Source organism: Eptesicus fuscus, chromosome 13 (assembly GCF_027574615.1).
Source record: "Eptesicus fuscus isolate TK198812 chromosome 13, DD_ASM_mEF_20220401, whole genome shotgun sequence".
NCBI lineage: Eukaryota > Metazoa > Chordata > Mammalia > Chiroptera > Vespertilionidae > Eptesicus > Eptesicus fuscus.
Genome location: NC_072485.1, coordinates 52,914,375 through 52,928,096, shown reverse-complemented (window position 1 = coordinate 52,928,096; position 13,722 = coordinate 52,914,375). Strand labels below are relative to the sequence as shown.

General features: G+C 35.7%; 1 protein-coding gene across 2 annotated transcripts in view; it reads left to right on the top strand.

The window, feature by feature from the left end:
* Positions 1-13,722, top strand: part of SOX6 (SRY-box transcription factor 6) — a 557,752-nt gene that overhangs the window by 373,982 nt on the left and 170,048 nt on the right. For both annotated transcript variants that reach the window (XM_054724743.1, XM_028159941.2), the window contains one exon: positions 801-869. In XM_054724743.1, the coding sequence (XP_054580718.1) occupies positions 801-869 (69 nt within the window). The remainder of the gene's footprint in view (positions 1-800; positions 870-13,722) is intronic.

Genomic DNA, 13,722 nt, shown 5'->3' with positions numbered 1-13,722 from the left:
CAGCTTTTAAGGCAATAAGCAGACTGATGCCTTCATGTTTTATAGTAAACACCTGCTCTCCTAATTCAAGCTTCAGTGAGGCTTGCACGAAGTGGTTAATATTTCTTTTCCTAGACCAGATGATGTGTTAGGATGTTGAATTCGATTGTTGGGTGAAGCAAGAGGCTGTAACACATTACCCTCAAAAGGAGAACTAGATAAATATTAAATTTTGTTTTTAAAATGCTTTGTACATCACATCATTGATGTATATTTGTAAATCAACACAAAGAGATCTTCGTAATGATTTTGGACATTTTGCTGTGTTTTCTTGATATTCCCTTGGCGATATTTGTCTTATCAGTACCGAGAGTCCTTATATCAGAAAAGGTTTCACCAAAGTCAATTGTATTATAATTCATAAAAAGTTCTTTCCTGTCTCTGCATACAGATTTTACTTTTGTAGTCCAAATTCAGCTCTTTAGAAACACAAAGCCATAGATTTTCCATATTTACGCTCCAAGGGTCAGATTTCGAAACTCCCATTCTTTCCAGGTAATGGGTGCAGATAGAGGAGCTGCTCGCAAATGTACAAGGGGTAGCTCTCACCTGCAGATGAAGAGCTAGGGGTAAGCAGAGAAGAGGCATCTGTTTGAAATTTTCCTTTTCTCCAAATTTCTGGTTCTGCCTCTCTCACTTTATAGGAACTCTCTCACATAGAAGTGCAGTAAAGCATTCTTGTAATACCAGGAGAGATACCCGAGGTTATGGCAAAGGTGTAAGCATTTCATTTTAACTTAATGTAACTTTATTTCTGATAGATTGCAAGACAACAGCAGCAACTTCTGCAACAGCAGCACAAAATTAATCTCCTGCAGCAACAGATCCAGGTCAGTGTATTTTATTACTCTCGTCTGATTATACTCAGAGACTTTCCTCCTTGAAAATGGAATTTAAAATGCTGCCAATGCACCCCTCTCTTATAAACAGCACCAATGTAGTTACTCTCAAGGATGTTGTGTACCACGGTATAAGTGGATGCAGGAAATATCACCTAAGTGGTGGTCTAAAGCATTCTTTTCTGATGTGATGCATATGCAGGAAAAAAAACCCTTATCTTTCTTCTTTCTGCCATTTGCCTGACAGAACCTGGTGGAAACCTAGTGGTTTCCAAGGTAGCGTACACATGCTATTTTGATTGCCACAAACCAATTTCTGCTTTGTGTTTCACCATCTAACAGTATCATGGGGAGAAGCGTGTGCTTGTTTACTTGTTAGGATTCTCTGATTGGGCCAGTTATGAGAAGAATCTTATGACCTGGGAAAAGGTTGGTAATAATTGATTAGTCCTTTAGCAGCTATCAGTTGCATTTCTGTTAGATGATGCTGAGGGGAATCTAAAGATTAATGAATAATTGTCTGTCTGTAGGAGCTTATAGTCGAGAAAGGAAGAATAACTTGTTTCTGAATCATTGTAACAGAATTTAGAAATTCTCTTTTTTGTTGTGGCAGGGTAACCCTGTATATAGATCATGATGACAATGGCATGGGAAGGAATTTTGATTTCTGTCTTTCCTTTAGACACGTGGTGGTTAATTCAACTCACAGCTATTTCAGATAGGTAAGAGACTGGTCTCCATTTCTGAATAGGAACATAGGTATGGTTGTCTGGGGATTAATACTCAGGAATACGGATGCCAGAGTTATATGTACCCACCACAGCCTCTGTGGTTTCTGTTGGCTGCTGTGGCTGTTTTCTAACCACCGGGATCTGTGATTCAGCCTAGTTGGGGCAGTATATTCTGAATTACATTATTCCTTTCCTTGAGATTAATATTATTACACCTTCCTGTATTCTTAAGAAAACATTCACATAATATCATAGCTTACTCTAATCTTCTTCCTTACTGATGAAAGCCAGTGATTTTAATGTAGATTCTGCTTCATTTTTGTTAATCATACTTAGTGTCTCAGGTAGCACTCACTGCATTTAAAATAATGATTAAGTGCCTGAAGAAGTACCTGTACCTGATTTGGCTATCTTCATGAGGAGGTTTTAACCAGTGGTTTGTTGTGATGGTTGTTTTAAAATTAGTTCTGATTCCATATTTTGTGTTCAAGTGTGTATGTCCAGATATCTTCATGAGTAGGTTTTGACCAGTGGTTTGTTGTGGTGGTGATTGTTTTAAAATTAGTTCTGATTCTATATTCCATACTCAAGTCTATACGTTTCAAAGTAAAGGGCCCAAATGCAGAGGAAATGGAATGTCTCTGGCATTTTGACAGTCAGCTTTTACAATTAAATCTTGGAATAATTTCTCATCCCGATATCTCTTTTATAACTCATGCTGAGATACTTAATTAAATAACTGTCCAGGTGTTCTCTTGTTCTGTCCTTATTAGAATTTTCAGTGTGTCTCCTATTACTAAGGCCAAGATTTTTAGCCTGTGGCTTCCTACATTTTTCTCCAGATCCTTCTCTAAGAACTCAGTGGGTGTTAAATAACCTGATCATTTAGTTCTCTCTGTTTCTCATATTTGTAAAGTAGGAATGGAAGAAGTCCCCATGTTCCCATGTCAGTTACTTATTATTAATGTTTATATTATTTCTTTATTACTTACTTCTTTATTTATTTTGAATATATTTCACTTATTAGTTCAATGTTGTTTATATTAAGTGACCATTTTAATTGTGGTACTGAGGCTCTCAGATGAATAGCAACCAATTCAGAGTATTTTTATGAAATACCATCACTGTTTATTGATTATATATGATTTTATAGTCACAGCTTGACTATATGAAATTGATGTCTTTTTCAGGAAACTTGATCTTAAAATATTACTCATCAGAATATTCAATGTGAAAATATAGGAAAATAGTTGGTCCAGGTTTTGTAATAGAAGTTTAATTGCCTTTAAGATTTGTAGATATTTCTCATTGCTTAAATTTATAAAAATTGAAGCTGATCAGCACTTGATCTCAGGACTTTATGTTATAAAATCATAGAGAGATTTAAAGTGTCAGTTATATTCATTTTAGAAATATAGGATTCTTTGTAACCAGAATTCACATTGTAAAAAATAAGAAGAAGCAATAACCTGTATTTACAGTTCTCTATTCTGAGCTGCTCTTCACTGCATAGCATGTCAGTATTTATCTTATCAGTATGAGATCATTTACAGAATTTTTCAAATGCTGAAAAATACTCCTTATACAAGTATTCTCTCTGACACTTAAAAAGCAGGTATTTAATATTATGACTTTTAGTTATTTTTTGAAAGGGAATGGATTAACTGTATTTTCAAAAATGGCTTTTGATAAGCCATAGACATGATCAAATTTAGGAGAGAGATTATTGTTGGGCTAATTTTTAATATATATGTTTTTGAGCAAAACATGAGACTTAAGAGATGTTTCGAACATTTTATTTTCTCTCATGAAAGAAACATTCTCCCTTTTGAATACAAAGCATAACAGAGTAAAATAATAAATACAAAACCTAATTTCTCTTCTGAAAGCAAATGAATACAGAGACCATTTGCGCAAATTTGACATTTTATCTTTTCTTAAAATCTTGAGTCCTAGAACCTATTAGCTAACATGGTCAGCAAGATTGAGCCTTGGCAATTGGCTATGAATAATGAGTGTCAGGTGGTTATAGTCAAGATTATTTTTCGCATCTCGTTCAGAATACTGACTTCTGAATTAGTTTTGTTGTTTTGGAATTTGCAACCTGTAATAGAAAGAAAGAAAAGAGTGTCTAACCTTTAGTAATAATACATCTGGGCCTATTATAATGGAAACAAATGAAAACCTGAATGGTTTGCACAAATTTAAAAGCAGAATTTTTCATTAGAAATAGGAAAAGGCACAATTTAGGAGGTAGTATTGTAATTCTATTTCACAGGCTTATTTTGTTTGCACTAATTCAAAAGTTATATATGCAGTTAAATAATTTCATTTACATATTTTCTTCCTTGAATATCATTTTTAATATAATTTGCCTTGGTAAAACCTAACTGAAATTTAAAAGGCATACTTTTAAGACCACGTAGGCCTTGTAAGATGAATGATTTTGTGAACTAATGTTTTTATTTTTTTTGATGAGTCAGTTTTTACCATTTAAAAAAATCAGGTTAATAACTAAACAATTATTAAAAATGCTTTAATATTAACAGATCTTTTAGGAGGCTGTTTGCTTTGTGAATTCAAATCCCTCTGTTTGTGCTTGGGGGAAAATGGTGATTCCTCTAATTTGTTACATATTAAGTAATTCCTGCCATGTGAGCCCAGAAAAAGTTAGATGATTTTGCTATTTCTAGAACAAATATAGCACAGTTTTTATCAACTCTATGGAAAGCAAAACTAATAAATCATGGAATATGGATCCTTGGAGTTGGGAATGTTGAGTCTCATGCTATAATTCCAAAGGACAGATAACTGCCTCAGTGATTTCATCCAACTTCTTCCACCCATTGCACTATATGCTACATAGCCAGTCTCTTGAAGAATTTTATTTACCGGTTATATTGATTAGAAAACAAAATTTATTTTTAATCCATTAGACATATATATAAACACAGTATTTAAATCAACTATTATATATACAGGGTGGGCAAAAGTAGGTTTACAGCTACAATATAAATAAATAATACAATAGGTAATAAATAATAATATAAGAATAAACTGTTTCAGATGTTTACAACTGTAAACATACTGTTGTCCACCCCTGTAAGTCTAGTCTAAGCAAACAGAAAATATTTTATAGATCCTGATTTTTTTTTTTTGCTCCATCCATATAGTTATTCATTTACCATCATTTGACCATGTCATGGTTTTTGAATCCAGAGAAGATACTCTTTGTGGACACAACACACCACATTCTTTGGTTCTGATAGCATGTCAGTAGGAACACATTTAATGATGGCATTTTACTGCTAGAACCTAATCTTTGCAAGAAAATTCAGCTCATTAAAATATCTTTGTGAGAAACTTACTTCTGCAGGCATGAATGGTGTTATCTAATTATCCATGTCTGTTCAGACCCTGATTTTAGTGTTATTCAAGTGGCTTGTGTTGTGTGCTATATAGGGAGTGTTCTTTCTTCATATCACTGACCGAACAACAATGGTCTCTTAAGAATGGACTGGCTCATTGGGATTTTATTTGGCTTGCTGGGTCAAAGCCAATGATTTAGTCAACTCAAACACATCCACCATCTAAGGTGTAATTGTGAAACTTGACATTCTTAGCTCTTTGTTAATCTTTGTGGTTAATATACAACATTAACTGGCCTCCCCTCATATTCTAATACATTTCTTAATTGGTGAACTCAGTCGGTGAAAGGACTAAATTAAATGCCATTGCTGCTGCTTTGCAGATATCCATGGTCTTGTCCAAAACTTTATCTTTTAAAACAGGCGTCCTCAAACTACAGCCCGCGGGCCACAGGCGGGTGTTTTTGCTGATTTGTTTTTTGACTTCAAAATAAGATATGTGCAGTGTGCATAGGAATTTGTTCATAGTTTTTTTTAAACTATAGTCCGGCCCTCCAAAGGTCTGAGGGACAGTGAACTGGTCCCCTGTTTAAAACGTTTGAGGACCCCTGTTTTAAAAGCTGTAGTATATGCTGCTTCTGTCCAAAACCAATTCTTTGTCTATTCAGTGACACCTCTCTCTTCCTAAGGGTATATGAGTATTTTCATACATAGTGTTTTCTATTTTGGTTATACTCCCGTGTGCTTTTCATATATTTTGCCTCTGTGTGTTTGTCACATGGTAGAACACCATTAAATGTGTGTTCTTTTTTCCTATTAATCTGGAAATGTTAATATTATGAGCTAGGAGGTGATTGTTCTTAAACCATTAAATAGAATAATCTGAGATGTACTCTCACCTTTTAAGAAGATAAACCTGGCCTTTTGTTTCCTTCAATATGATTAACTACAGGCATTTCTGGTATCTGCTGAGCAGAATAAGGACTCCCATTTATGTGAAGTAGTTGTCTAAAGATCAGAAATAATTACTTTATACATTAGCCTTCGTGGCCTGCATGACCTGGTTAATTAATTTTTTGCGAGGATAATAATAATAGATATATATTTGGAGATATGCTTCATCATTAAGTATCTAATTGACCTCTAATTTTAAGAGCTGGACCTTGCCTTTATTGTCTTTCGGAGATGGCTGACGCGGCACGCGGAAAAACTGAGGGAAGTCAGGAGCCTTCCAGTCTCACATAGGCCCTCTGTCTTATGTCCTATCTCTTTGTTAATTGTATTTAGCATTGATAAACAAAAAGCAATTACAGTGCTCCTGTTTTGGCTCTAGCGAATAGTCCTTTTTTTGTGTGTGTTATTGATCAGGTAACTGATCTCCTTCCAACTGCCTCTGAAAGGACCAAATAACCCCATTGGAAGTAATCTGATACTTCTGTTGTCACTGTACATGTATCTGATACACTCTTGCAATGAAATGAGGGTTATAAACAACGCTTAGAAGTTTGGGATTAGCCCCCAGCTTCAGCAAGCCCTTAAAATATTTTGTAATTCTATCTTCAATCATGAATTAGCCAGGAAAAACAGACCCTCTCTCCTCTATTTTTCTGCTGTATGCTGTTTTTAATTGCCCACAGGCAGGCTGTTGTGATCTTCTTTGGAAGTTTAAAACCAAGATAAAAAATGCAAATCTAATTATTTCTTTTATGTAATCTAATTAACTTTTAAAGTAATGATAGATGCTCCATAGCTTTCTTCAAACATTTTAATAGTGAAATGTCTGAATTATAAAGAATAGGTAAAGCTACTGTACTTCATGAATAGCAAGGGCTTTCACAGCTAAACATATAATTATTACTGTGGGTCAGAAACTTCTCGTTGGTTAATCACACGAGACTGTTTGTTAAAGTTGGGAGTGGGTCTAGAAATAAGAGGAGGTGGCACCTATGAGCTACTACATGGCCTTATCAATCAGCTTGCTACCTGTTTTCTAAATGTGGCCTTATGGCAAAGATCTCCTTCAGCAGACCAGAACCTGGTGTGAATGCCAATGCTTTTCAGGGGCTATCCCTCAGATTCTCCAGCTCCCTCTAGCTGACCCCTTCTTCTCCATCTTATCTACATAGGCTTATCTCTCAGATTCCACACCCCAGCTCTCTCTCAGACTAGTGATACTAAAAATTCAGGGAATCCAAAGTCTTTGCAGCTTTCTGGGTTTAACAAAAGAGGGAGGGTGTCTGACCTCTTCAGAGGTGGGAGAGTATGGTGAAGAGGGGGCACAGGATCCAGGTGGTGCCAGCATGTGACATGCCATAACAGTGAACCAGGGCCCCCATAGAAAAGGTGTCTCTTCTGTTTTGTTCTTCATCTCTCTGAGGGCTCAGTGTAGTGCTAGTCTTTAATACCTTTTAGGATGTGCTAATCTCTCTTTGTAGGAGACGGAGAGGGAGATCATCGTAGTTGGGAGCCTTTGGAGGCAATCATGTTTAACTAGAATTTAAATAAAATAAAATAAAACTTTCATTCTCATGGTAATCTGGTTATCTTCTGTTTATGACAAGTGATTTTAGTTTTCCACTTGAGGGAGTGATGTAAAGTTTCCTTTCGAAATAAATGTAATTAGCTTCCCCCCCCCCCCCCAAAAAAAAAAGGCAATTTAAATAACAACCTTAAGCAAACAGTAATTGGGTACTTGAATAAGTCAAAAATTATGAAGGCAGTTCTTTCATAATGGAATTTTGTGAAACCCTTGAGAGAGCACTGCACTAAGAGGTGTTAAATGTTCCACCTCCTCCTCCATGTCTTCACTTTCACAGAATGTTGAACTTGAAAACATCACTTCCAGGTCTTCCTGATTCTCATTCACTGATGGGGGGAGGGTGGGTCCAGCTATTCCTGTTGGATAACAATACAGTGAGTTTATCATTAAGTTAAACTTAAAAATAATCCTGAGATTGTCCCCCCCGCCCCTGCTTTCTTTGGCATTAAAATGCCCTTTCTATTTGTGAAGTAAAGGTGATAATAAGTGCTATGTGCTTTGTTTCTTTTGCTTTCCAGTAACTTGACTTGGTAAAATAAAACATTTCCAAGTATATGTAAGTCCCCACTTTTGTGTTTCTTAGAAATGTCTTTGAAACTCTTTGAAACAAATCCTTTACTTACACAAGGAAACTGAGGCACAGACCACAGACTCGTCCAAGCATAAAAGCTAAATATTGTCAGAGCCATGAGTGGAGCCTAACTTTCTGGACTCCGAATCTAGTACTGTTTTTAACATTCCAGGTTGGGTCTCAACTTGCCCTTTTTGTGACTTGAATAAATCTTAGTGCACTTTAATTTTCTACTTTGCAAAATGTGGATAATAGTATCTAACGTATAAAATCTCATTATAGTCCTTTTACCTTTAAGTGGAAAAAAAGGAAGATTTGTTATTAGAATTAGTTTATACCCCAGAACTACTACAGCAGTGAGTACATACCCACAAGGAAAGAGATAAAAAGAACATAATTGGAATCTTTTTGTAGGTTAGTATGAAATGTATTCATGGCTGAGTGACTCGTGGTATTTACATATAAACTCCTTAGATAGTTAATTATATTACTTTCTGGGGGCTTTAAAGTGATATGTCTCTCTATGGAGGGTCAGTCACCTTTAATGTTAGTACCTTTTTGTGCAGCTACCTTCTCCAGTTGACCTAGTGACAGCATTTGATTCCAGTGGTTCTCAATCTTGGTTGTACCTTGTAATCACTTGGAAGCCCTTTAAAAATACTAATGCCTAAGTCCCATTCCAGAAATTCTGGTTTAATTGGTCTGGGTACAGTCCCAGATGGTGACTGTTAAAAGCTCTTTGGATGATTCCAGAGGGCAGTCAGGATTGAGAAATACTGCTTTAAACAGTAATGCAGATTAAATTATGAAATGTGAACTCTAAATTCTTTGGACTATCTATCTATTTATGTATCTCTCTACATATCTACCTTCCTACCTACCTATAGATAGAGGTTTGGGTCATAAGCAAATAATTCTTGAGCAGCTGAAATACACTTTTGACTTTGGTTATAGCTATTTTACTTAATAGCTAGAAAGCATATAATGGACTATGGTTCAAACAGTTTTAATAAATTTAGTTAAGTCTAGTAACTTGATTTTTATTTATGTGTAGGTGTACTGGAAAGATAAAAATGTGTTGATATCAGATTTGTGTCTTTGGGAGAGATATTTAAAAGTACACCGTAGTTTTTCATAATAAGATAAAAACATTTTAGAAAATAAATTCTCAGATGCCATTTGACTTCTGTTATCTAAACAGAATGAATTTTGACCCAGGAAATCAACCTATTTTTTTGTTGTGTTTAAAAAATAGTAGTCTATGTAATTGACTACAGCTTGATATAGGTGAGGGATGTATGAATGTAAATATACTTTTAAACTATGTATACCTATAAGTAGAAGGTATAGAGGATAAGATGCATTGTTTCAGAGTGTATTCAATTAAAAAATTTTATAGAATCAGCACAGGTATTGGAGACAAATAAATCAAGATTTAAATTTCAGTTATACTACTTATTAGCCCTATAATTGTTTTGCTACTTATTAGCTGTGAGGTAATTACTTAATGTCTCCGAACCTGAATGTCATTATTCCCAAAAGATGTATAATATTGGTACCTTACTAGTTGATTAGAGATCATCGTATAAAGCCCCTACTAAATGCTGAATGCATAACATCTATCACTATCATTATTGGTGTGACTATTGTTGTTCTTACATACTAAGTAAGGAATAATTTCAGAGGCCCTTATAAACATACATGTACATATTTTGTATCAGCATGTGTAGGCATGTTTGTATCTATATACACATACATAATTAGAACTCACAAATTTGTGATGTGAATATAGGATAGTCAGTGTGGATACATTTTGATCAATTATTCTCATCATGATAATCTAGAGGGAAAAAAAGAGCAACAATTTTCTCTGGCTACCAAGTGAGAGGAATTTCAGTTGTCAGTGAGAGGAAAAGTAAGGTTTATCAGGCACTCAGGAATGGTTGGCCAAGAATGAGCTAGAGCTGCTAGAGATTGTTTAAGAGGAAGCATGGCATTTTATTCTGGAAAATAGGGTCAGATTCTGACCATTCACACTAAAATGGGCTTTTCTATTAGATCAGTAGTGCTTGTGAAGTTAGAGAGATAGTAAATGAACCTCTCCAGTTTATTTTATAACCTTAAAAAAACCACAGATAAAGTTATGTGATGTAGCAGTACAAAATGCAAAAGTCTTTCTTGTTTAAAATAAAGTTGTTCATATAAATCTTATGTACGCCATCTCCTGTAAGTCAAGCATTTGCCCCGCTTTTGTGAATTATGTCTATACTTAGAATTTAAGAAGTTAAACAGTATGCATACCAGACTTGAGAGATGGGAAATAAAAATTGATATACTGTGTGACACTTGATATAGCACAGGGAAATATTTTTTAAATTCTGAAGGGATGTACTGACATAACCATTTTTAATTCACATAAGGTAACTCCCACTCAAAGTTATTAATGTTTAGAGTCAAATATTTTTACTTGTTTAAAATAAAAGAAAATAAATGATGCAAAAGGTGTAATGCCTCACTGTGAGATACTGAATTCATTTTATCCACCACCCAATCCATTAAGAATATGTTAAAGTTGTAATATTTAATAACAAAAGTTAAGGAACTCACAGGTCAGAATAAAGGGTAAAGTCCTCTCAGTCAGGTCAAGGTCATGACTTTTGTTAAACCTATACTTTGCTGGGAGATTTTCCTCTTAAAACATATACAGATGAATTTACTATGTGGCTGAGATTAGGGCGGATGGAAAGGGCTTTCGGTGAGACTGACTTGGCTGTGCTTGAACTTGTTGACAAGGTGGGCAAACTATTCTAAAGAACTCTAATAGGCCAGGTGTATTTTGTACTGTAATAGCATCCTTCATTTCCCAGCCACATAAAAGTTGGTTGGTTCCTACTTACACATAGTTGTATTATTCATAGGAAAATGGGGAGAGGGAGGAGGAAGAACAAGAAAACTGATTTTAGTTTCAATGGATTGTCTAATAACTTTTGTCCCCTTTCAAAAATTGTGCTGATATCAGGTTCCAGTTACCTATGCAGAAAAGCGTTCCTTCTGTACTGTGATTCGATAAAAGATGAAGTAAGTCCCAGTTTGGTGACTTTTAAGCTGGATGTGGCAGCATCACTTGGTGATGTACAGAGAATTAGTGAAGTACAGGGCACTTTAGGATTAGCATAATTGAATGGTGTCTGAGGAGGCAGTCAGGGACCTGAAATGTCAAGGAGAGGAAGCATCTCCAACGGTAGGTTGAGGTATTTGTTTGTCCTAAAGGACCTTTTTCATTCTGTGGCTGTCAGCTCCTCCTTCCTCCTCACTTGCCCTTCACTGGGAATCATGAATGTCATGATGGCTCCAAGATAATCAGTTTAGTAATTGAAGGTTGGGGTTTGAAAAAAAATCAACATGGAATCAACATGAGGTTTGAAGGAATCAACACGATGGAGAGGAAGAAGGTGCACGTGGAGAAGAAGCTATCGCCGTGCTTAGTGATGAGTGGTGGAGGTTTGAGAAAAGGAAAAACTAGGTACAAGTTTTCCTCTCTGCCATCCTCTGTGTGATTCTTGTAATGCGTGTGCAGACGGGTTTCTAGATTTTATGTTTGAAGGCTAGATGGAGTGAAAAGCCCACAGGAATAGGCACCTGTTAGATCGTAGTATTTATTATTGGGTTTAGCCAGAGCTTAGTCTTAGAAGATCAGGTAAACCAGGTGAGAAACATAGTGGTAGAACAAACACATAGTCTACTATTGGAAGAATTTAAAAAAAATTTATCTTTTTGTTGAAAGTATTACAGATGCTCCCCCCTTTTTCCCCACGTTGATCCCCTCCTCCCCACTCCTATTCCCTCCCTAGGCCTTCATCCCACTATTGTCTGTGTCCATGGAAGAATTGTAGCTCTTGTTTGGAATATCTATAATTTAAAGGTGAAAACCAGTGCAAAGAAAATTAAAGTTGGGCTCTTGAAGTTGGCAGCCACACCTCAGCTGCTTTTTCGTTAATACTGTTGGATTTTGTGCAGTTGTGGACTGTCAGATACATTAGATTCTGACAAGGCCCTTTCACAGACTCCATTTTAGAGTGGAAGTACATCCTTGGAATTCCTAGTGATTCCTTGTGTGAGGGAAGGCCAGATGATTGGCAGTCCAGTAGAAGAGGTAATCTGAACACCACGTTTAGGACCTTGGCCTCCATGTCAATAGCATAAGACTGGGCCCTGGCTGTAGAGACTTAGATCTGTGATACACTGTCTACTGCAGGTGGTTAAGAGTACAATGTTTAAGGCAAATGTCTTTGTATAGTAGAATTATAGTTAAAATATTTTTTCTTGTTTTAGTTTACTTCAAAATTTTTTTCAAACATATATTGCTTTTGTACTATTATAAGAAAAATATTAGAACAATCACTCAGTTTATTATGTTATATGTATGTGATGAACTGTTATAGACTTTAAAAATTATATTCATGATTTGTGATAATGTTTACAATATAACAATAGGTGAGAACAAATCCTAAAACACAATCATGTAAATACAATCAAGTATATAAAAATAGGCATTTACAAAAAGACTGGAAGATAATGCATTGTAATTATTATTATTATTATTATTATTATTATTTTATTTTTAAAAATTCAGGTAACACAAAAGGAGCAAGCAATTGTCCTTTAATTTTGGGATCACCTCTGGAATAGATGTGATCACCAATAGATCACCAAATCTTGCACTTAACTGTCATATCTGATTTGGGTTGCTTAAATACAGCTTCCAATTAATAAAAACAAGGTCTTCAGATAGCTGGAAAAAAGATGCAGCTATAGATCTTACCAGTGCTTTCAGGCTATTTTATTGATATCTGTGCCTGCTCCATTTCTTACTCATTTTCCTAAACAACTTTGTCCGGACACCGACTTAATTCCATAGAGTTGTATGTTCCAAACCCAGGAAAAGAGAAGACAAGGAGATGATTGATTGCTAATCTACTTTTAGCAGAACTTGTTCTCCTTTCTATTGAAGGTCCCAACTGGGAGACAAAATAGTATCAGAGAAGGGTAGCCTGGCAGAAAGAAGGCTAGATGTGGATTCGGGATGTCTGTGCCTTGTCTTTGTTCTGCTAGTGACTTACATGATCTCTGTCTAATTATTCTTCCGCACTAATTCTCACTTTCCATCCATATATTTAGAACAAGGATCATTATACAAAATTATTGCTGTAATTCCTTGTGACTCTGACCTCCTGTGATTCCAGATGACGGGAATTAACTCCGGTCCTTAGAAAATGGAGAGCAGTAGGTAGTCTTGCCTACAAAGCTTTCAGGCAAATGTCATGTTTGGCCACAGCATAAGCCATGTCCACTTAGCAATGTTTGCATTTTAAACCATTGAAAGGTTTTGAATTATGAGGTCAAATTCATGTTTGCTTTGTGGGGTATTGTGATGGCTTGGAATGCCTGCCACATGAAATGATAGCTACGGGGCTTTTAGAAAAGCACATTTAAGGAAGAGCGCCCTATAAATGCCTGCTTTCAGGCCACACCTAGCACATTTCTGCAGCCAACGACAAACTCCTGGCATTGGGGCTGTATAATGGAAAGGGTGACACAAACTTAATTTTCGTGTTGCAAGTGTAATATTATAATT